Source organism: Eleutherodactylus coqui, chromosome 1 (genome assembly GCF_035609145.1).
Source record: "Eleutherodactylus coqui strain aEleCoq1 chromosome 1, aEleCoq1.hap1, whole genome shotgun sequence".
Taxonomy (NCBI): domain Eukaryota; kingdom Metazoa; phylum Chordata; class Amphibia; order Anura; family Eleutherodactylidae; genus Eleutherodactylus; species Eleutherodactylus coqui.
In genome coordinates this window covers 499,948,811-499,974,186 of record NC_089837.1, presented here as the reverse complement: position 1 = coordinate 499,974,186, position 25,376 = coordinate 499,948,811, and the positions used below count along the sequence as shown (strand labels likewise).

Below are 25,376 nucleotides of genomic sequence, written 5' to 3'. Positions count from 1 at the left end.
CAGGCGCACAGAGGATCCGAGATGTGCCTAATACAAGAAGAGCCTTGTGCCTGCTTATGTACAACATGCATCTTGTGTCAGCGGAATTATTAAGACTCGGATTTTCAAATGTCAATCTTAAAGAGGTTGTAGCACAATTATAAATTGTTCCCTTTCCACAGGAGAGGAGATAATGTGCTGATCGGTGGGGGTCTCACTACTGAAACCCTTGAAGATCCTGAAAATGGGGGTCCCGTGGTCTCTATCCTCTCCACTGTGGGATTATTGCCCCTCCCACAGTAAGAAGGAGACTTAAAGGGGTTCTGTCACTAAAAAAGAAAAATGCTCTACTTATCTATTCCTCCCCCATCAGTCTACTTACCAGATCTTCATCTCCCTTATCTTCTCCTGTCTCCTGCAGTCTGGGGGCTCACTTCAGCTCCAGTTGCCTGATTCTTCTTCTTCCTGTGAGGTTACTTACATTAGGTTGGCAGTCTGCCAATGTACATTACGTCACAGCTCACAGGTCAGCAGGAGGACTGCCTATCTTCTTCAGAGATTGCTCATGCGAGCTGTCTCTGAAATAGATTACAATTCCTTCCTAGGCAGTGAAGCTACAGCACAGGGATGTGACCTTCACTGACCCAGCAGGAAGGAGTTTGTGATAAAGCAGCCTTCATAACAAGCTGGTCCCAGCCTGCAGTGAGCTGATCTGGGGCACTGGAGAAGCTCAACCAGGAGAAGATGTGATAAGGAGACAGACAGGGAAGGAATAGGTAAGTTTAGATATATTTTTTTTAATGACAAAACCCCTTTAATGGAGCAGACTAGCACTCCATTCACTTTCAATGGGACTGTGGAGATACTCAAGTGTCACCCGCTCGGGTATTTCCGACATGAATGGAGCGTTGACCATGCATGCTCGGCCAGCACTCCCTTCATGCTGTTGTTACTGCGGAGGGAGAAGTGACAACCGTAGTAACAGGCTAAGCGGGACACAGCAGTCCTATTCTTAAGAATCGTCGGGGTCTCAGCTATGAGACCCCCACTGATCAAGACGTTATCCCCCATCCTGTGCATAGGTGATAACTTGTAATTGTGGTACAATCCCTTTAATACATTTTCCCCATTGTCCAAGGTGGACAACCCCTTTAAAATACAAAACCAGCCACTAGTTATAATATTGCCTTTCCTGTAATACTGTCTGTTATAGATTGTATCTCTTTCTCAGCATATTTGAGCAATGGCTTAGAAGACATCAGCCGTCACTAGATGCTTATCCGGAAGCCAATGCACCGATTGGTCATAACCGTGGGTATTACATGGTTCCGTTCATCCCGCTCTATACCAACGGAGAGTTCTTTGCACCGTCCAGAGATTTTGGATACGATTACGACTATCTAGCAGAAGCAGGTACTGAGATTTATGTCTTGGCTTAAGTGTATGCAAAATGTGTGATGTTTCCATGTCTGATTTCCTTCTTCTTGTAGACACTTGCTGCAGATTTAACAGTCTCCATTATCCCTGCCATTCCCAGTCATGTTACAAGGCATATTAAAAAATCAGACATTGACTTTATGGAATGCTACCTTCCAATAGGTGGCACCTTAGAGGCATTGCACCATCTCCAGTTTGTATATTTAATTTCCCAGAGGGGCATTGCATGGCCTTATAAGTATCCTTACATCAATTAGGTGCTCTCCACAAAAATAAACTGTACCCCTCCCAACCCTTGAACCCTGAAACATTTTTTCTTTCCCTACCCCAATGCACTTTACTTAAATCTTTTGTATCGAAGGTCATATTATGCTTGTACTTAAAGGCCCATCTCGGCGTTTCATGGCTAAGATGGAAACCCGCCACTGTTCCCCAACCATCTCACTAGATGTTACGGACAGTCAAGGCAGCAACCATAAACTTTTTCAGTAATTCGCATTGAAGTGAATGGGAGATAAGAAAACAGCATAATACAACATGCTACACTGTTTCCATAACGTCCGTGTTATGCAGCCTGTACCGCCTTAACTGTTTCCGTAACACCTGGCAGGGACATTGGGAAATAGTCGTGGGTTTCCCATGTCAGCCAAGAACCCCTGAGATGGAAATACCCCTTTCAGGCTTCCATACGCATAGGAGCTTGGAGCTGCCAATAATAGTAGAGCTGGACGACTCTCTAATGTTAATGGGAGCATCTCAACTTTCCCACAACAGATGTCGGGGAAAGAAGAATTAGGGATGTTGAATTTCAATGCCCGATCCTTTGGCACCGCAGGACATTAGTCAGCGCCATAGTTTTATGGCTGTGGCTTAACTCTCTAAGCACACAAATGTTTGGCCAAGCTTACTATTCACATATATAGGGAAATTAATGCTAAGAGCCCTTCTGACTTTGTACTATTGGCCCCACCTTCTGATGTCATACGTATTGCATGGCTATATTGTCAGGAATACAGAACTTCATTGCATCATCAAGGGGGCAGAACTTTACAAGTAATACTAGATGTGTCATCAAGGGGGTGGTGCTTAGCAGGCGACATGCAGCTGCGTTGTGAAAACATGGAGGAGCTTCAAGGGCATCACTCAGAGGACAGCATTACTACTTTTCTTCTTAGGAGCTCTTATACCTCCTTACATTACAACTTGCAACCTGGTGTGACCTTACAATGAGGTGACCTGGGCCTCTTTCCTCAGGTGACAGTCTGCAGGACCTCAGAGCGGTGGCACTAGGGTTGCCACCCGGGCAATTTTTATTCTTTACCGGCCATATCAATGGCTGGTAAAAAAAAAAGTTGCCATCTGCAAGCTGGCCGGGCAGAAACCCGACAAGCATTTAACTCAGACGGTCTGGTGGCCATCACCACTGTTCTCAGTCTATGACCCCTGACCTAGTCCACTATCGTCTGTGTTCCTGTTTTTGGGTGCTGGGCTGTACACAACGCAGATCCCAGGGAAAGAGGTCAGTGATCACAGACTGGGTATAGCAGCGGCGTTTTCCCGACCAGAGCTACAGATCAAGAAAGCAAAATTCTTGTTGGGTTTCTGACAAGCTGGAAGTCTACTCTGGGGGTCACCATTACTACTGAGGCTATTATGGGGGTCACTAAAAATATTGGAGTCACTATGGGGGGCACTATAACTACTGAGGCTACTTTGGGGGCTGCTATTATTACTGGAGCTACTATGGGGGTCACTATTACTACTGGGACCTCTGTGGGGGGCACTATTAGTACCGGAGCTAATTAAGGAGCTATTGGAGTCACTACTGGAGGCACTTTCAATACATGTAAAATGAGTGGGCTCTTTTCTGCTTGAGGGGGCCAGGGGGGCATTTCACCCTTCACCACAGGCAGCATAAAGGCTTGCCCAAAACACTCAGCTGTATTCTATATGGAAACCTGGCAGTAAGTCTTCAGTTTTCCTGCAGCTCCCCCACAGGAGTAATTAAGTATTACGCAGTGCTCATTCATATCAATTGAATGTTCGGGTAAATACAGGACAAGACTTCCAAATGGAGATGCTCTCTGTAGCTGTTTTTTTGCTCTGTTTACTAGAGAATTCTGAATATTTACCCAGAATTCTCTATTATGCCATTTGCAAATGGGGTTTCTAACCTTTTGGAGGTGATGCATTCAGCTCCTCCTCATCCAGATTTATTTTTTTCCTTAGGAATTCAAGTTGAACCGTCTTTAGCAGCAATAGTTTGGGTAGCAGTTCGCAGGTAGCTCGCCTTGGAAAACTGCCTACATTTAATTAAAGCATTTAGTCTTGTGTATCATTAAAAGGCCCTTGCAACATTTTAATGAAGCCTCTGTTGATGAAAGCACTCCAGTAGATTTTCCTCTGGGTTCGAAGCTCTTAAGTTGATGGGGAAGAATTACTTGGTGCCGATAGGGGCTGGGGATACTTCTCGGAAAGCTTCTCTCCCTTTTTATTAGACATTTTGCATATTTTTAACATGCCAAGCTTGAGTGAAGAGAGGGGGGGGGGGGGGATGCCAACCTTATATACCCAGGACAATGATAATTACATCTTCTTCATGGCTAGTTTTATGAGGACCATTAATTCTACAATGTTTTAGGCTTCATAGCAGATTCTGGGTTTTACGTGTTCTTCATCTCAATGAGGCACTTTCTGCTGAACATCATTGCGGAGGTTCATTTTGTATGCGATTGAAGGGAAGAGACAAGTCTTATCTTGCACGGACATTGCTACAAGGAGACTTGAAATCCTCATCTGAAAAACAGAAATGCTGCTCCGAAGGCTTCTGAAAGCCGGGTGACTTGTTATATAAGATGACCGCTGAGCCTCAGCGTTGGAGATTTGACCAAAACATCTTCTAGGTCCTACGGTTTTCGCTTTTCCGTACTAAATTATCAAGTTTAGCCTTTTTCTTACGCGTGACGAGAAATTTATATTAGCCGTCGCCATGCTGTATCATTTACACTTGCGCTCTACTATTAACACCGCAGGAGAAGCTTCTCGCTCCCTGCTGGGCAGATGCTTGTCTGACGATGCCTTAACCCTTTAATAATGGGGCCTTTTTTTTCATTTTTGCTTTTTTTTTTTCCACTTTCCAAATATCATAACTCATATTTTCCCGTCGGAGTAGATGTCGGAGGGCTTGTTTTTTGCGCAAGAATATTGTATTTTTCACTGATACTATTTAAGGAACCATATAATGTACAGAAAAACTTCTGAGCAAAAACGACATAACGTCATTCAGTGAGTCAGTTACAGGATTATTGACGATACCAAATTTATATAGTTTTTGGACAGTTTTAATAAAATATCTTGGAAAAAAAATATTTTCGGCCGCCATCTTCTATTTAACTGTCAACATACAATGTTTCCCCGAAAATAAGACAGTGTCTTATATTAATTTTTGTTCAAAAAGGTTTAACTTTTTTACATGTATAGCTGCCTGGACACGAAATTAAATTGACTTTTTAAATTAACTGTTAGCAGGGCCTAATTTTGGAGTAGGGCTTATATTTCAAGCATCCTCAAAAAGCCTGAAAAATCATTTTGCATCCTCAAAAATTCTGGAAAATCATGCTATGTCTTATTTTCAGGGTATGTCTTATTTTCAGGGAAACAGGGAGTGCATGCAACTATTTGATGACTTTTTATCCATTTTTCTTTTTGGAGACAGGGTGACCAAAACAGTGCAATTTTGGCATTGTGTTTTTTTTTTCTGACAATTTTAACTGAGAGGGATAAATGATGCATTTCTTTAATAGACTGTACTTTTACGGATGCGGCATATTATTATAAAATAGCCCTTGTTTCTTACAATAATAATAAAAAACTTTGTTTCATGTATATATATATATATATATATATTTTAGGCCTCCTAGATGACTTCAACTTATTAGTGATCTCTAATACCATATACTGCAATACTTCAGTATTGCAGTATATGGTATTTCTGCTGGCATTTTTTTAAGACAGGTCACAGGCATGTCTTAATAGACAGACATACATGGCAGCCGTGGAGGCCTTTAGAAGGCACTGGGCTGCCATGACAATGGTTCCTTGCAATTTCATTGCAGTGGAGGGGAGTTGGACCCCATTGCAGCATTAAAAAGGTTAACTGCCATGATTGGTGTGAATGCTGGTCATGGCTGCTGTGACCAGATGTCAGCTGTCAAAGGCAGCTTACATAAGCCATGTATGGAGTGGGGTCAGCTCCCAATCCCACTCCATACAAACCTCAGATAAATAAGGGATGACATCCAACACGGGTCAGAACAACAGGGTGACAGTTTACCAATTGCTTAGGCATTCTTCACAAATGAGGATGCCTTATACAGCCAGAGGTGAACTGGAATTGGTCGAGGACCTGAGTAGGATGTGTTTGCTCATGCCTCTTTTTAAGGAAGGGGGTAGTAGCGTGCATGAGCTTTATGAGCAACAGAGAGGGAGCGAGCAGATGATGCAGAGTGTTGTTTGAACAGAGCCCAGCAAGCAGGACAGGAGGAATGGCAGTGCCAAACCATGGCTCCCGGGACATATGAGGAGTGGCAATAGGCGTCATGACAGAGTGGTTGCAAACCTACAACTCCCGGGATGCTCACGCTTTTTTAGGCTGTTGGGACATGTTGGCAGTTGTAGTTTTCCCAAGTGCTCAAGAGCCGTAGATTGGAGGCCACCAGTCTAATCAATATCTATGATGGTTCTTGGTAGAGTCAACATCGAATACAACAATCTTGATTATTTAATTAGAAGCAGAAGGTAAACCTCATAGACTATGCCCAAAGCTAGAGAGCAACTACATTAAGCCTCTGTGCAGTCCTAAGCAATTGATTTGGGGTATTTAGGGTCATAAGCCAATGTCCGAACGTCTCTGTGTCTTAACATCCAATACTGATTTTCAACCATATCGAAGTTTTTGAAATTTTTTTGAAAATGTGTCACTTACTTAAAAACCTATTAAATTGTACTCCTCCTCGTTTGAATCCCACGACAATCAAGTACACTAAAGCCTAATCTCTTAATTGGCTCCTTCATCTTCACCATGTGAATTTCTCAGTCCCATTACATCTTCTTTATGTATTAGATGGGGATCAATAGCGCTTGTGCTGATACAAACCTCCCCCGACAGATCATACGCCGGTGGTGGAAGATAAATGAGACCTGTATAAAACAGAATGGTAAAATACCCCGGGGAACCCTATAATAACTGTCTGGGGGTCACAGATCTCCTGTAAACAGGAGGGTCGATAAGGAGGTGTTTGCATTATTGGACTCTGCTGATAGATGAAAGTTGGTTCCACCAATTAAGAGAGAAAAAATATGAAAACTCCAACGAGGATCAATACTGTTCATTAAACGCGTCCTGATAATTCACTCTGGAATTCCTTCCAGTCATATCTTTTATCCACGACCTGAAATTGATCGCAGCAGGTAACCGTAAAGACGGCGGTCCAGTGGTAGCGAGTAGAAGTAATAGAACATTGCACTGGCGATACAGTTGTGTTCTTCATTCTTTCTTCGGAAATGAATGGAAACCCAAAGGGTGGTTTCACACTTACGAGAAAATGGCGCAATTTTTGGCCTGACGCGCTAGGGCTCCTTCACGCTGGTGATCGCGATATTACCATGAGAAATAAATTCCTCGTGTGACTGAGCCCTAAAAAAGCTCCATAGGGTAATATGGGAGATAGAAAAAACGTAAAATGATAAAGAATGCCGCAATTTTTTTTCTCGCAACATCGCATCAGTGAAAACATCGCTAATGTGAAGGAAACCATTGAGAACCATTGGATTCATAATTCTGCGTTTCAACTCACTCTCTCATGGCACGAAAATTTCGCGATTTGCTCGCCAGTGTGAAGGTGCCCATAGTCAGTAAAAAAAGCAGCTGGCCCCATTGGAAATAATGCGATGCGCGAGCACGCAGAAAGATCGGACACTCTGCTATCTGAAAATGTCGCACACATGTGTTGAAAAGAGTGCGAGATTCGTGCGTCTCGCAATGCACAAGTCTCATGCGATTTTCTCGCCCGTGTGAAGCCGGCCTGAAGGAAGTAAACGCTGTAGAATCTCCACTAGCGGAATTGCTGCGGTTCCGCAGCGTTTACAGTACAAGGCAGGGAAGGAGATTTTATAAATCTTCACCCATTGTGGATTTTTTTTTCGGAAAAACGCTGCATTTTACGAATCCGCAGCATGTCTATGAAGGGTGTGGAAACTGCGTGTATCGGCAGCGGATTTTCACCATTGAGATTGATGGGTAACCGCGCCATAATCTGCAAAAAAAGAGTATTGTTGGGGTTTTTGCAGCTTTTCTGCTATGAAAAAAACACTAAATTTGCTTGAAAATCCGTTTGTTTGTTAAAAAAGTTTGTGGAACTTCCACGACCGCAACTCCAGAACGCAATACGTTCCACGGCTGAAAATCTGCATATAAAAACAGAACTACATTTACAAATACTGTAAACAAAAGGCGCCAAAAATTTGGCACCGCTCGTTAACTCCGGCCATCTGCAAAGACGCAACGGGTTTCCCGCAGCTCAGACGTCATGTGTTCAGGTGCCCTTACTCACACGGGGAGTAATTAACATCCATATGTTGTCCCTGTACCCAACAGAGCTCACACTAACCCATGAGGGTATGTTCACCCGGGTCAGAAATGCTGTAGAGCTCTACATGGAAAGTCTACAGCATGTACAGTACAAGCCATGTGGATGACATTTATGAACACGGTCATACCAAATATGTTTTGGGGTTTTTTGATTTAGATTATAAATTTGGAAAAAGTTTTTAATCTACTTTTATTACCTTTTATTTATTTTGATAATTAATAAAACTTTTCTAAAACTAGTTTCTACATTTTTTTAGTCCCCACAGGCATGGCTTGATGGGGACTTAAAAGGCCATTTATGCTCCTCTCGGTAGAGGATAGCCTTTCTGACCCCCGTCACAGGCCTCTCACTAGCAACGCCAGAAACCTGCTGCACACTGAGGAGCGGCAAACACCCCAAAACAGCTGTCTGTGCATGGAATCTGGCTTGCCTTTCAATTCCCAGTCATTGTTACGAGGCTTGTATAAAGAGTCTAACATTGATTTGAAGGAATGCTGCCTTCCCCTAGGTGGCGCTGCAGAGGTATTGTTCCATCTCCTTTATTTGCATATTACCCAGAGGAACATGAATGGCCTTTTAATTCTCCTTACTCACTGCTCTCCCTAAGGAGAAAAGATAGTGTTTCTGACCCATTTAACCCCTTAATACTCCATGATGTACAGTTACCTCACAGACGATTGGGGTTTGTATGCAGGGGGATCGGGGGTAAATCCTACAGCTGCCATCTGCCCACAACCGCTCCGATCAGCACTCCTACTGATTGCAGCTGTTAACCCTTTGAGCCCCCTGATTAGAGTTCAGGCGGCCCACATGGCAGCCAGGAGTCTTCTGCACCCCCCTTCCCCTGGGTTGTGACTCCAGATTTCCTGTCAAGCCATGCCTGTGGGAACAATAAAATGTTGAAACTAGTTTTTAAAAAAGTTTTTTTAATTATTAAAATAAATAAAAGGTAATAAAAGTAGATAAAAAAACTTTTGCCAAATTTATACTCTAAATCAAAAACCCCCAAAACATCACCGTGTTCATAAACGTCTAATTTATCCAGGTAAGACATTATTTGTCCCGCACGGTAAATCGTCAGGACAGGAAAAAAAACAACGACGGAATAACACTTTATGGGTCACCCTGTCTCCAAGAAAAAATGTAATAAAAAGCAATGAAAAAGCTATGTTTACTCCAAAGTAGTACCAATTGAAATTACAGAACGTCCCTCAAAAAACAAGCCCCAACACAACTACAGTGGGGGGGGGGGGCAATAAAAAAGTGATGGCGGTCAGAAGATGGCGGCAGAACATAATTGTATTTTTAGAACAGCAGAAATGTGTATGAATTTGGTGTTGTAGCGATCGCACCGACCCGTAGAATAAAGTCATCGTGTTTATCAAGAAGAAAGTTATGATGCGTGCTGCAGTGTGTAGGAACATTATATACTGCCATTGAAAAATACAACTCGTCTCGCAAATAACAGCCCTCAGACAGCGACGGCGATAGTAGAATAAAAGAGTTAGAATTTTTTCAAAGTGGGAAGGAAAAAACGGAAATTAAAAAAAAAAAAAAAAGCCCGCATCCCTAAAGGCGGCCCCAGACAGATGTATTTGTGCGCGTATTTGTGCACACAATACACAGAGAATAGAACTCATTGATTTCAATAGGTCCACTCTCATTTTCCCTTTCTGCGTGCGCCTTTCGTGCGTGCAAGAAAAACACAGCATGCTCTATTTTAGGTCTCTTTCCCACAAACATATATCGACCTGGTGTTTTCATAGCCGGCTGATATACGCTGCGGTGTGATGTATTGGATTCCCAACCATCAGATCACATGGCCGTATTCCCGTAACGTAAAAGCGCCCAGCCAGCCAATATAGCGTGGGGCGTTTTTTACGTCGGGCCCAAAAGATAGTCCTGGAACTATCTTTTGGGCCAGAATTTGTCAGCCATTGTTGGCTGCGGACAAGGGGCTAAGCTCCCGCCCTTTCCCCCGACACATATTAACTTTTTCCATAAGACTTCTGCTCTATTCAGCAATTCCATCAACCTGATTGGTTGTTTGGGGAATCAGCCAACCCAAACAACCAATCACTGTGAATCAGCCAACCCAAACAACCAATCAGGTTGCGAATAGACTCTTGTCCATAGCCATGAATGGGAGGAGGTGGGACGTGCTGGTGCTTAGCTCTGCCCCCGTCCCCTCGCATTGCAAAGAACAAACGGGGAGGAAAGCAGAGGTGAGCCTGCACAGGGGGAGGGAGGGGAAAGGGCCGACATCATGGTGACCTTGGCGCATATGCGCCAGGGCCCATGCCATGTGAACGAGCATTAATGAGCTTCTACACCCCAGATGATAGCGTATATATCGGCTGGCCATGAAAATGCTGGCAGATATACGCTTGTGGGAATAAAGCCTTAGTCCGCATTTGCGCACCAAAGGCCCCACAGAGGTATTTGGGAAGGAACTAATTAGGCTAAATAGCTCCTTAAATTGGGGTGCGGCTGTGCCCCACCAATACAAAAATTATGGTAATATGTGCAAAAGCGTGTGCAAAAAAAATCTCAATCACAGCACATATTCGTTGTGCTATCGCATGCTTTTTTGCACATATTCCCGTGTGCGCCCGGCCTTTTAATCTCATCTAGATGGTTAAGGTTGCCTGTTCTCATCAGTCCCATTGAAATAAATGGTGCGGTTGTGACCACCTTCAACACCACATTCCCATGATCAGTGGAGGCCCCAGCAATCCGGACCCCCACCAATCAGGCTGGGAAGAACATTTCCATGGAACAACCTCTTTATGTAACTGTTACTGATAACATAACAGCCTTTCCTTTACTCCCTCAGAATCGGTTGCGGATGTTTTGTCGCGTTACCTGGAAGAAGCCAAACAAATCTGGCAGTGGCTTGTCGGAGCGGCCGTCTTCGGAGGTCTTATTACGGCTGTGGTTGCAACGATTGTGAGCTTGGCATGTCGACGGAAGAAGAAAGCGATGTCGGAGGAGACTCAACCTCTCCTTATGGAGGCAGAAGATTATCAGAGCACTTATCAATCCAACCTATGATCCAGGAACAGCAGCTAATCCTTAAAGGGGTTCTGTCATTAAAAAGAAATCAATACTTACCTATTTCTTCCCTGTCAGTCTTCTTACCACATCTTCTCTCCACCCATCTTCTACTGGCTCCTTCAGCCACCTAGATCACCTCACCGCAAGACGGAGAATGGACACTCCAAAACAGGAGGAAGAGGATCCAGCCGGCTTGTGGTGACGTGACTGCAGGAGCCAGGAGAAGATTGGCGGGGAGAGGATGTGGTAAGAAGACAGATGGGGGAGGACTAGGTAAGTATTGTTTTTTTTTCCTAATGACAAAACCCCTTTAAGAGTCTCATAACAGGACTAGAGTTGAGCGACATGAACCAGTAGAATCATGTTATAGGTAGAACTTTGCTAAAATTTCAGTTCGCCATGAACTCAAACCAAGTTTTTAACAAAGTTCTACATGAAACCGGGTTCTACTAGTTTGGTTCACTCAACACTAGTCCTGCACACTGGTGCATAACCCTGTCTGAGAGCCAGAAAAGCCGAGTATATCACACTTACAGTGTAATGTTAGCACTCTCTGTGTTATAAAGGGCCTTTTCATGGCTTCCAGTGCAGCATCCCATAAGGAGACCCGGACACCTTACACACATGGGGAGCTGGGAGGGTAGGGTGCTGGCTTGTCACAAGAGCACTTAGCATGCTCTTTCCGGGGGGGGGGGGGGACACAGCCAAGGCTAGAGTAACAATGCAGGACATTCCTATGATAGGGAATGCCCAATAAACTGGATAACAGGGGATAAGTTGTCACGCGTGATGCCACCGTTCCTACACACACCGGTATGAATCTCTGCAGATAAGAAATTCAGCCACAGACAGTTCTTAGTACCAGGAATCTCTAGGAATGGTTAGAGCCCGGTATAAACTTAACTTGAAACAGATAATACAAGGCAGTTAAATTGTGGACTTCACAGTGCAGGCAAATGAGACTTTAGAACTTAGTACCTCCACACGGCTCTTCTAGACTTAGAAACACACGTGTATGAACAGAGATTAATGGCTCGTAGTACCTCCACCCTGCTTTGGACTCGCACGGGTGTACCTCTACGCGGTGATCCAGACTTCAGATGGCCACGTAGGAAAATAATAGACCAAATAAAACCTCCTCACTGGGCCTTCTAAAAACAAGTTAGACTTAATCTCTCTCTCTTTCTTTCTGGGGCTCACTCCATTAGCATCCAGTCACTTGCAGCATGCAAAATCTTTCCCCCTCTTCCATGTCTTCAGTACATGAGGACTGAAGGTGCCCCCATGTGCCTGGACCTCCTGAACAGCCACACTCCTGAAGACATGGACTACCACCTTCCTGCTCCCAATTACTCACTTTTATAACCCTATCATACCACGTGACATGACCTAACTTGATACCTTTACATGAAAGCTGTGCAACATACATACTGGAAATGACAGGACAGTTTTTCAACAGTGCATAAACATAAGACATACATGTATGACATTTATGGGGGGGGGGGACCATGATGATGTACTCGGTCACTACACCAGACTGTGTTACACACCAGTTTCAGGTGTTTTATGAATTTCTGGTTTGGTTTGATCTAATTTGGCCAAAATCTTTTACAAAAGTTCAACAAAACTGCTTAACCGAACTTTTCAAAAGTTTGCTCATTGCTAAACATGATCTTTTTAAGTGGGGCTTTCCTTGCTCTGAGTAAAAGTGTGCAGCTCCATATAACTGAAGGGGTTTAACGCCAAAAATGGAGGACAGGATTTTAAAATTAACCCTTTTTGTTTTCAGCAGAATGTTCTCTGTGCTCGTACAGTGAAGGGTTAATAATGTGCATTTCAGTATGTACTTGTAAAGATTTACAGTATGTACCACTTCTGAGTGTGACATTTATTATACGTACAGGACATATATGTGAATTGTTGTAATACCCATACAGTAAAAAAAAGGGAGAAAAGTAGTCCTGTGTATTTGTACATGTGTGTACGTCTGTGCCCCCCCCCCCCCAATTAGTGGTACAATTCCGGCAGTACAGTAAATACTTTGGGCTAAACCACTTTTACTACTTTCTTTAAATTCAGCCAATCCTTAATTTGATAAAGGGGTCGTGCCAACATAAAGAACCCCTTTGACAATGTGGGGCTCCTGGTGATCAGCTCATTCACATGACTGGCCGTTCTGTAGGAATACGATTACAGATGGTCTGCCATATACAGAGGGCCAACATATTCCGCAGGGAGAATCAAATTCGACATTACCTGCAGTATTAGACCAATAGACAATATGAACAACAGGGGTGAGGGTCCTGCTCACAAGAGCTTACAGTCTATGAGGAAAGAGGGGGAACACAAGAGGTAACCGTTCTTGTTCTGTACAATGATCCAGCCATATTTTATATAACTAGATTGACCCGATGTTCGCTATGCGAACATAAATTGTTTACCTGCGTGTAGCGGTGCTGAGAGTTCGTGCATACCTGCGCTGAGTGTGTGTACCTGCATGTGTGTGCACCTGCGTATGTGTGTGTTCCTGTGTGCGTATCTGCGTATAGCAGTGCCGAGTGTGTGTGTACCTGCATGTAGCAGTACTGAGTGTGTGTGCTTACCTGCACGGAGTGTGTGTACCTGCATGTGTGTGTACCAGTGTGTTTGTGTACCTGCGTGTAGAAGTACTGAGTGTGTGTGCTTACCTGCACGGAGTGTGTGTACCAGCATGTGTGTGTACCTGTGTGTTTGTTTACCTGCGTGTAGAAGTACTGATTGTTTTTGTACCTGTGTGTAGCAGCGCCCAGTGTGTGTACCTGCATGTAGCAGTACTGAGTGTGTGTGCATACCTGCACGGAGTGTGTGTACCTGCATGTGTGTGTACCTGCGTGTTTGTGTACCTGCGTGTAGCAGTGCCGAGTATGTTTGTGTACCTGCGTGTAGAAGTACTGATTGTTTGTGTACCTGTGTATAGCAGCGCCGAGTGTGTGTGTACCTGCATGTAGCAGTGCCAAGTGTATGTACATGCATGTAGCTGTGCTGAGTGTGTGTGTACCTCCGTGTCGCAGTGCTGAGTGTGTGTACCTGCATATGTGTGTACCTGCGTGTGTACTTGTGTGTAACTGTATGTGTGTGTGTAACTGCATGACACTGTGCCGAGTGTGTATGTGTACCTGCGTGTAGCAGTGCCGAGTGTGTGTATCTGCATGTAGCAGTGCTGAGTGTGTGTGTGTACCTGTGTGTAGCAGTGTTGAGTGTGTGTGTACCTTTGTGTAGTATTGATGAGTTTGTGTGTAACTGTGTGTAGCAGTGTTGAGTGTATGTGTACCTTTGTGTCACAGTGCTGATTGTATGTGTACCTGTGTGTAGCAGTGCTGATTTGTATGTGTACCTGCGTGTAGCAGTGCTGATTGTATGTGTACCTGCGTGTAGCAGTGCTGATTGTATGTGTACCTGTGTGTAGCAGTGCTGATTGTATGTGTACCTGCGTGTAGCAGTGCTGATTGTATGTGTACCTGCGTGTAGCAGTGTTGATTGTATGTGTACCTGCGTGTAGCAGTGCTGATTGTATGTGTACCTGCATGTAGCAGTGCTGATTGTATGTGTACCTGCATGTAGCAGTGCTGATTGTATGTGTACCTGCGAGTAGCAGTGCTGATTGTATGTGTACCTGCGTGTAGCAGTGCTGAGTGTGTGTGTACCTGTGTGTAGCAGTGCTGATTGTATATGTACCTGCGTGTAGCAGTGCTGATTGTATGTGTACCTGCGTGTAGCAGTGCTGAGTGTGTGTGTACCTGCGTGTAGCAGGGCTGAATGTGTGTGTGTACTTGCATGTAGCAGTGCTGAATGTGTGTGTGTACTTGCGTGTAGCACTGCAAAGTGTGTTTGTGTAACTGCGTGTAGCACTGCAAAGTATGTTTGTGTAACTACGTGTAGCAGTGCCGAGTGTGTATGTGTACCTACATGTAGCAGTGCAGAGTGTGTGTCTGTACCTGCGTGTGACAGTGCTAGTGTGTATGTGTCCCTGCATGTAGCAGTGCCGTGTGTGTGTACTTGCGTGTAGCAGTCCTGAAAGTGCATGTAGCTGTGTGTAGCAGTGCCAAGTGTGTGTGTAACTAATGTAATACTGTCCATATGTACAAGAATATAACTATTATAACACTGCCCTCCTATGTACACGAATCTAGATAATGTAATACTGCCCCTATGTACAAGAATATAACGACTATAATACTGACCCCTATGAACAATAATATAACTACTATAATACTGCCCCCTATGTATGAGAATACAACTACTATAATACTGCCCCCTATGTACAAGAATATAACTACTATAATACTGCTCCTATGTACAACAATATAACAGCTATAATACTGCCTCCTATGTACAAGAATATAACTACTATAATACTGCCCCCTATGTACAAGAATATAACTACTATAATACTGCCTCCTATGTACAAGAATATAACTACTATAATACTGCCCCTATGGACAAGAATATAACTACTATAATACTGCTCCTATGTACAAGAATATAACTACTATATTACTGCCCCCTATGGACAAGAATATAACTTCTATAATACTGCCTCCTATGTACAAGAATATAACTACTATAATACTGCTCCCTATGTACAAGAATATAACTACAATACTGCCCGCTATGTACAAGAATATAACTACTATAATACTACCTCCTATGTACAATAATATAACTACTATAATACTGATCCCTATGTACAGGAATATATCTGCTATAATACTGCTCCCTAAGGACAAGAATATAACTACTATAATACTACCCCATATGTACAAGAATATAACTACTATAATACTGTCCCCTATGCACAAGAATATAACTACTATAATACTGCTCCTATGTACAAGAATAAAACTACTATAATACTGCCCCCTATGTACAAGAATAAAACTACTATAATACTGCCCCCCTATGTACAAGAATATAACTACTATAATACTGCCCCCTATGTACAAGAATATAACTACTATAATACTGCCCCCTATGTTGAATATAACTACTATAATACTGCCCCCTATGTACCAGAATATAACTACTATAATACTGCCCCTATGTACAAGAATATAATTACTATAATACTGTTCTCCTATGTACAAGAATTTAACTACTATAATACTGCTTCCTATGTACAAGAATATAACTACTATAATACTGCTCTCTATGTACAAGGATATAAATACTATAATACTGCTCCCTATGTACAGGAATATAACTACTATATTACTGCCCCTTATGTACAAGAATATAACTACTATAATACTGCCCCCTATGTACAAGAATATAGCTACTATAATACTGCCCCCTATGTACAGGAATATAAGTACTATAATACTGCCTCCTACGTACAATAATATAACTACTATAATACTGCCTCCTATGTACAATAATATAACTACTATAATACTGCTCCCTATGTACAAAAATATAACTACTATAATACTGCCCCCCTATGTACAAGAATATAACTACTATAATACTGCCCCCTATGTACAAGAATATAACTACTATAATACTGCCCCCTATGTTGAATATAACTACTATAATACTGCCCCCTATGTACCAGAATATAACTACTATAATACTGCCCCTATGTACAAGAATATAATTACTATAATACTGTTCTCCTATGTACAAGAATTTAACTACTATAATACTGCTTCCTATGTACAAGAATATAACTACTATAATACTGCTCTCTATGTACAAGGATATAAATACTATAATACTGCTCCCTATGTACAGGAATATAACTACTATATTACTGCCCCTTATGTACAAGAATATAACTACTATAATACTGCCCCCTATGTACAAGAATATAGCTACTATAATACTGCCCCCTATGTACAGGAATATAAGTACTATAATACTGCCTCCTACGTACAATAATATAACTACTATAATACTGCCTCCTATATACAAGAATATAACTACTATAATACTGCTCCCTATGTACAAGAATATAACTACTATAATACTACTCCCCTATGTACAAGAATATAACTACTATAATACTACCCCCTATGTACAAGAATATAACTACTATACTACTGCCCCTATGTACAAGAATATAGCTACTATAATACTGCCCCCTATGTACAAGAATATAACTACTATAATACTGCCCCTATGTACAAGAATATAGCTACTATAATACTGCCCCTATGTACAAGAATATAGCTACTATAATACTGCCCCCTATGTACAAGAATATAACTACTATAATACTGCTCCCTATGTACAAGAATATAACTACTATAATACTGCCTCCTATGTACAATAATATAACTACTATAATACTGCTCCCTATGTACAAAAATATAACTACTATAATACTGCTCCCCTATGTACAAGAATATAACTACTATAATACTGCTCTCTATGTACAAGAATATAACTATTATAATACTTCTCCCTATGTACAGGAATATAACTACTATATTACTGCCCCCTATGGACAAGAATATAACTACTATAATACTGCCCCCTATGTACAAGAATATAGCTACTATAATACTGCCTCGTATGTACAAGAATATAAATACTATAATACTGCCTCCTATGTACAAGAATATAACTACTATAATACTGCCTCCTATGTACAAGAATATAACTACTATAATACTGCCTCCTATGTACAAGAATATAATTACTATAATACTTCCTTCTATTTACAAGAATATAACTACTATAATACTGTCTCCTATGTACAAGGCTCTCTATAAACAGAGAGATGGTGAGGGGACATGTATCTACCAGTAACTAAAATGAATTCAAGTCTCAAGTTCCAGATGAATTACATGCTAGGATTCTAAAAGAAGCAGCGGAGGTAATTGCTGAACCACTCGCCATAATCTTTGAAAATTCCTGGAGAACAGGAGAAGTCCCAGAAGATTGGAAAAGGGCAAATGTTGTCCCTATCTTCAAAAGGGAAGAAGGTGGACCCAGGAAACTACAGGCCTGTGAGCCTGACTTCTATACTGGGAAAGATCTTTGAACAAATTATTAAAGAGCATGTATGCAAGTACTTGGAAAAGAATGGAGTAATTAACCAGAACCAGCATGGGTTTGTAACAAACAAGTCATGTCAGACAAATCTGATTTCCTTCTATGACAGAATCATCTACTGGGTTGATAGGGAAAATGCAGAGGATATAGTATATCTTGACGTTAGTTAAGCATTTTACAAAGTATCTCATAACATAATTTCTTTTAAAATTACCAAATATGAGTGATCATACTCAACATTTTTATAAATGATCTGGAGGAGAGAATTGTGGGAAAACTGATCAAATATACAGACGACACAAGGCTCGGATGGATAGCTAGCACTAGGGAAGAGAGCTAAAGGATTCAAAAAGATCTAGAAAAACTTGAAAAGTGGGCGGTGAGTAAAAGAATGGTATTTAACAGGGAGAAATGCAAAGTCCTACAATGCAAGATGAATGAAAAAAAGCACATATAGAATGGGAGGAATTGGGCTAAGCAGCAGAACATGTGAAAAAGACTTGGGTATACTAATAGATCATAGACTGAACATGAGTCAACAATGCGATGCAGCAGCAAAAAAAAACAACACAATTCTGGGTTATATTTAGAGAAGCATAGAGTCTAGATCACATGAGGTAATTATCCCCCTCTACTCTTCCTTAGTCAGACCTCATCTGGAATACTGTGTCCAGTTCTGGGCACCCCACTTTAAAAAAGACAGACAAACTGGAGCAAGTTCAGAGAAGAGTTACCAAGATGGTGAGCGGTCTGCAAATCATGTCCTATGAGGAACGGTTAAAGGATCTGGGGATGTTTAGCTTGCAAAAAAGAAGGCTGAGAGGAGACTTAATAGCGGTCTACAAATATGTGAAGGGCTGTCACAGGGCAGAGGGATCAGCCCTATTCTCATCTGCACAAGGAAAGACTAGAAGCAATGGGATGAAACTGAAAGGGAGGAGACACAGATTAGATATTAGACAGTGAGGGGAATCAATGAGTGGAACAGGTTACCACCGGAGGTGGGGAGTTCTTCTTCAAAGGAAGTGTTCAAACAAAGGCTGGACAGACATCTGTCTGGGATGATTTAGTGATCCTGCACTGAGCACGGAGTTGGACCCGATGACCCTGGAGGTCCCTTCCAACTCTAAGCCCCCAATGTACAAGAATGAAACTGCTGTTTTTTGTTGATTTCCTTCCAATATCATACTGACAACAAAGGGTTGAGGATGCACAGGGTTTACTTTCTCCGAGAGCTTTATCCTGAGTGTATATTTACAGTTACAACTAGCCTTGATTTATCCTCATTTTCCTGTGTAATGTGAAATGATCCTCAGAGTCTGGAGTTTAAAGCTCTTTTGAGAGCAGAGCTTTCTACTGTCTTAATCCCCTCACTACAGAATAATCCATTGGAGAGCGGTTCTGCTTTACAGCATTGAGCTATAGAAAATGTAACTTTTGTCCATGGAGAGACAATTCATTTCCCATTCATTGTGTGATATTCTTAGATTTCCCCCTCTAGAGGGTACATGTGATGCTGCACTTTGCAGTTGAAATTGTATCGTAATTCCAAAGTCTGAGAGATCTGACTATAGTCTATGACAATTCGGGAATCCTCAAACTAAATGCAAACTAATCTGTTATTAAACATATAAAAAGTGTGCTCCAAAGCTGAAAACTACCCTGTTTAACCCCTGATTCACCATGCTGAGAAATTCTCTGCCAAATTAAAAATGGATAGAAATGCAATACTAATCTTTTGTCATTACTGAATTAAACCTTAGAGGGATTTTCAATTTTGGATGATGCATACTTCTTAATGTAGCCCCCAGCAATCAGCTGTAGTCTTTGGAGAAACCTGGTAAAAAGGGTTCGGTTTCGCTACAGTGCCCCCACAGGGAAAATTAAGGATTACATAGTGTTCATTTAAATCATTGGGTTCTATCTATTATGCAAGACAGGACAGATCCTGCAGTGCAAGAGATGCTTTTTATAACCACTCTGGGGGTATTAGTGTACCATGTCTCCACCGGAAGTATGGGTGGAAACATGGGTTGGCTTCTGTGAGTTACAGGGATGGCCAGGTCACGCCCACAGCGTCCACCTGACAGCTGACATATGTTCCTGCCGACGTCCTATCTCCGCTCCCATCTCCTGGCTTACACATGTCCCTGGTGGCTTCCCATCTCCTCTCCCATCCCCCGCCGCCAGGCCAGCTGTCAGCGCCCATGCGACCCCTGTATCTGGACCCCACAGTCAGCGTAAATGCTGCCCCTCTCTGGCCTGCAGTGTGGTCTCCCTGCCATCGGCCTCCCTCTCAGCGAGCCGCACTCGCATCTCTGCTACCGTGACTCGGCAGGTCATAGACAGCCGGAGTTCACCCGCCACCGCAATAGCCGCTGTTTTCCTAGTTTGCCGAGTCAACCAGACAGGAGGAGAAGCAGTAGGAGGAGGAGGAGGATAGAGGCTGTACAACGCCACCTCAGCACCACCACCTCTCTTCACATTTCGCCGCTTGAACAGGAGAAGGAGCATGGAGGCTATACACTGCCGGGAAGGTATGTCTTAGGTGTGTCTGTGGATGCCAATCACCAGCTTTGCCTGTGACATGGGTGTTCCCTTGAACTGAGGATGGGCAACCCATGTCTTCACCCATACTTCCAGTGGAGACATAGTACACGAATACCCATTCTGGGCAGGATATAGGATACTGAACAGAGAAGTCTCCTCTATTAAAGGGGTTGTCTGGGCATAAACTATTTATGCCCAGTGCTCAGGACAGGTCATCCATAGTAAATCAGTGTGAATCTGTCACCCAGAATCCCTGCCAAACAGCTGTTCCTTGGGCCGCTGCAATACCGAGCCTGGCCACTGCAATCAAAACAGAGCTGTCTGCTTCCTAAATAAATCAGCTCAGTGCACAATGAAAGGATAGGGTTTAAATAGTTTACAACCAGCCAACTTCTTTAACTCAGAATTCCCTAATAGGGCGTATGTAAATGGAGTTTTCAATACTGGACACCCCTTTCATATTGTCACAGCAGTCAACAGCTGATTGTTGTAACAGCAGATCCTGGCATCACTAGCAAGGAGATGATTTTGTCCATAAAAGCCTTCTTTAGCTAAGCATTTTCCCTCGTTGATGCCAGAGTGGGAGTCACTCTTACGGGAGTGTCTTCCAAATCTAGCTCAGTGATAGGGCCCCCCCCTCTATGATGTCCATAGGCTCTAATAGGGCTTATGGATAGGGGTTTTCTTCATGAGACAAAAATTTTAAGAAAGTACAACCTATCTGCCAAAATATAAGGCCTTGCAATGCCATATTGACCTAAAAAGTTAAGACTACCTAAAGGTAAATGGGCAAGAATGAAAAATTCTTTGGGTTCCCTACACCGAAAGTGGTTATAAATCTATTATACATGTCTCGGTACAAGTTTGAATTTTTAGTGTTATCATATTTGTTAATCAGAGTTTTACCTTTTAAAAAAAATATTTCTATACAGCGTCCGAGCTGGGCGCGAGAAGGTGGGGGAGACCACGGGGAAGAAAGATGGTTGTCACGGGTGGTTCTGCAATCTCTCCCAGCAATGGCGGCAAGGTGCCTGGCTCTGTTGCCGCACAGTGGCAAAGGGGTTTTGTAATGTGTAGTTTTTTAATGGTGGTTTGTCACATGACGCCAGCACTTCATCTAGGACTCCAATAGTTAATGGCGAAATAACTGACATGAGTCCTGGTAGCTTTGATTTAGTAAACTGGAAGTGCACAGTTTTACTTCTGCTTGTTTTGTAATGCACCAATAACAACAATGGCAGTCTTGCAGAGGTTGGCAGAGATATTACTTGGAAGCAGAATAAACGTTGATGCACAGTTGAATCCAATATGGCACAATTTAAACTTCAACACTCTCGCTCTGTCTCTCTCTTTGAATCTAGAGGTTACTCAGTAGAATTCCCACAGTCCTAGTTATCTGTTGGGCTCACTGAAAGATTTTAACGCAGTTAAAGAAGTGGACTTTTCCTGGCTTTGACTTCACCGGATTTGTGTAACTCATTGTTTTAGTGGAACAGGTCCCAAACTTTCACCTCCACACTGCTGCTGATGAAGAAGCTGGTGAACCCTGGCTTCCTCAGTCAAGGACACGGTATCTCTGCTCTCACTGCAGAACTCCTCCTGCATGTCCTCCTCCGATGACTGCCTCCTTACGACTCTCTTCTCCAACTGCCTTCTCTTCCTGTGTAACTCCCGCACTTTCTGTCTACTCCTCCCCCTAACATCCTGCCTCAACCTGATATTTTCCTGTTCCGGACTATAACACCATCCTTCTCTATTAATCAGTGATAGCATGACAAGGGACCAATAAGCAGCCAGCTGTTACCAAGCAGTTCGCTTTAGCTTTGAGAAGAAAGGGGAAAATAGGGTTTTTCCTATTGTAACAGTCCTCCAGGGGAGGGGCGGCAGCAACACACTGAACTTCAAACCAACCGATGAAATCACGGCAAACTTATTTTTTTCAGCACAGCAAGAAACAAACAGTGTCCTTCACAGTAGCATAAGCACCGCGCAGGGTGCTGCAGTCCACACAAGCATAGAGGCAGTCACCATACGCAGTGTACAGAGGTTTCTCTCCACAGGCTGTCAGGCCCTGACGTCCTGGAGCTGCAGTCTTTTATGTTCCAGTAATGAGGTCAGGGCCTACAGCTACGCTTCCAGAGAACTAGGGGGAAGCTGTGGACTGGAGCGCCACCCTGTCCAGACTAAAAGCCTGGACAACTTCACCCTTTGCATGTCTACACTATGTATAGCACCTTCTATGTCTCCTAGGAGCACATAGCTAGAAGTTACAGGACAAATGATTGTGTAGCTATCCTGGAGGACCTTCCGGGCCACTACGTCTATACTTCTTACTTTTTTCAACAAGCTCCATAGTTAAAACCAGTTCAGCAAGGAAACATGCTTTACTGAAGGTAAAACCACATCTGCCATCTGCTCCATCACCCATGAACTAGTGAGTTGGACGCTCCTGGTATTCTTTGAGGTGCAGGGATTCTTAGGCTATGCTGCAACACTGAATTTTTATTCTTGCCTGGGTTACTCTCCAAAGTTTCCGACACTTAGCTCCATTAGTGGTGAACATAACAAATGTGGAACCTGTTATCACAACAGCAAACATGGATCTGCTGTGACTTTAAATTACTTGAAATTGGGCTAAGTCTTGGGGCTGCACTTGGGGTTCCCCAGTTTTCATCTTTTAACCCTACCAGTCAGGATCTGGTCTTCACTGCAGGGTGACCCAGACTGCTTAACCCGAAAAGAGTCTTGGTATGAAGACAGCTGAAAAACGATAATGCAAAATTATGCAATTTTGCGATGTGATCTTCAGCCGATCAGCTTCTAGAGGTGCTTGGCTGAATGACATTTGGTTTTACGGTGTACATTACATGTACAGCCTTTGACACTCACCATTGTTTGCAGTGATATTGTGAGTCATTAAGCTGGATTGTCATGGAATGGAACAGAGTTGTCTTCAGCGATAAATGCAGGTTTAGTTTGGGCACTGACAACGGCTGTGTTTGTGTCTAAAGACCTAGAGATGAGCATCTCAATCCTGCCTTTGCTGTGGAGTGGCACACTGCCCCCTGCTGGTGTGATGGTCTGGGTGCCATTACATATAATGGTTGGTTACCATTAGTAGTGGTAGGAGGGACAATAACATTTCAGGACTTCCTACAGCCACATTTGTTCCTATATTGGCGGCTTCCAGCAGGATAATGCTCGGCCGCACACACAAGGGGGGTCACAGATTTGCCAGATTTATCACCAATAGAACATGTATGGGACCATCTGGGACCCCAACTTCAACAGCCTATGAGTTTGCATAATATAGAGGCTCAGTTACAACTAATGTGGAGCAATATGCTGCAGGATACCATATAGAACCTGTATGCCTCCATGCCCACCTGTATCACATCTTGTATCCCAGCTGAAGGTAGTAGAACAGGGTACTAGAGCCTCCATGCCCGCCAATATCACATCTTCTATCCAAGCTAGAGGCAGTACAACAGGGTACTACAGCCTCAATGCCCACCTGTATCAAATCTTGTATCTAAGCTGGTACAACAGGACACTAGAGCCACTATGCCCACCCGTATCACATATTGTATCTAAGGTGGTACAGCAGGGTACTATAGCCTCCATGCTTGCCCATATCACATCTTGTATCCAAGCTAGAAGCGGTATAACACCGTACTAGAGCCTCCATGCGTGTCTGTATCACATCTTGTATCAATGCTAGAGGCAGCACAACAGGTTACTAGAGCCTCCATGTCACCTTGTATCCAAGCTAGAGGTGGTACAACAGGGTACTAGAGCCTCCATGCCCACCTGTATCACATCTTGCATCCAAGCTAGAGGCGGTACAATAGGGTACTAGAGCCTCCATGCCTGCCTGTATCACATCTTGTATCCAAGCTAGAGGCGGTACAACAGGGTACTAGAGCCTCCATGCCCACCTGTATCACATCTTGCATCCAAGCTAGAGGCGGTACAACAGGGTACTAGAGCCTCCATGCCTGCCTGTATCACATCTTGTATCCAAGCTAGAGGCGGTACAACAGGGTACTAGAGCCTCCATGCCCACCTGTATCACATCTTGCATCCAAGCTAGAGGCGGTACAACAGGGTACTAGAGCCTCCATGCCCGCCTGTATCACATTTTGTATCCAAGCTAGAGGCGGTACAGCAGGGTACTAGAGCCTCCATGCCTGCCTGTATCACATTTTGTATCCAAGCTAGAGGTGGTACAACAGGGTACTAGAGCCTCCATGCCTGCCCATATTACATCTTATATCCAAGCTAGAGGCGGTACAACAGGGTACTAGAGCCTCCATGTTTGCCAGTATCACATTTTGTATCCAAGCTAGAGGCGGTACAGCAGGGTACTAGAGCCTCCATGCTTGCCAGTATCACATCTTATATCCAAGCTAGAGGCGGTACAGCAGGGTACTAGAGCCTCCCGACAAGGGGTCAGTTCTCCACAATAAATTCTCCTTTTGCTCTGATATTGTAATCACTTATATCAACGCTACAATCACAGAGAAAGTTTCATTCGACTCCAACAGCTTCTAGAGAAGGATTGTTTTTAGTCTATATCTATTTTGCTAATTATGGAAATTGCTCAGAGTTTTGCTTTACTGCAGTAAATGCAAAAGTTTGATTTATTTGTGCTTTTAAAAACTTCAA

General features: G+C 43.1%; 1 protein-coding gene across 1 annotated transcript in view; it reads left to right on the top strand.

Moving 5' to 3' along the window:
- TYR (tyrosinase) overlaps nt 1-11,808 on the top strand; it is a 31,037-nt gene extending 19,229 nt beyond the window's left edge. The window contains exons 4-5 of the mRNA XM_066587099.1: nt 1,211-1,392; nt 10,903-11,808. Of these exons, the coding sequence (XP_066443196.1) occupies nt 1,211-1,392; nt 10,903-11,120 (400 nt within the window). The 3' untranslated portion in view covers nt 11,121-11,808. The remainder of the gene's footprint in view (nt 1-1,210; nt 1,393-10,902) is intronic.
- Nucleotides 11,809-25,376: the final 13,568 nt, after the last annotated feature.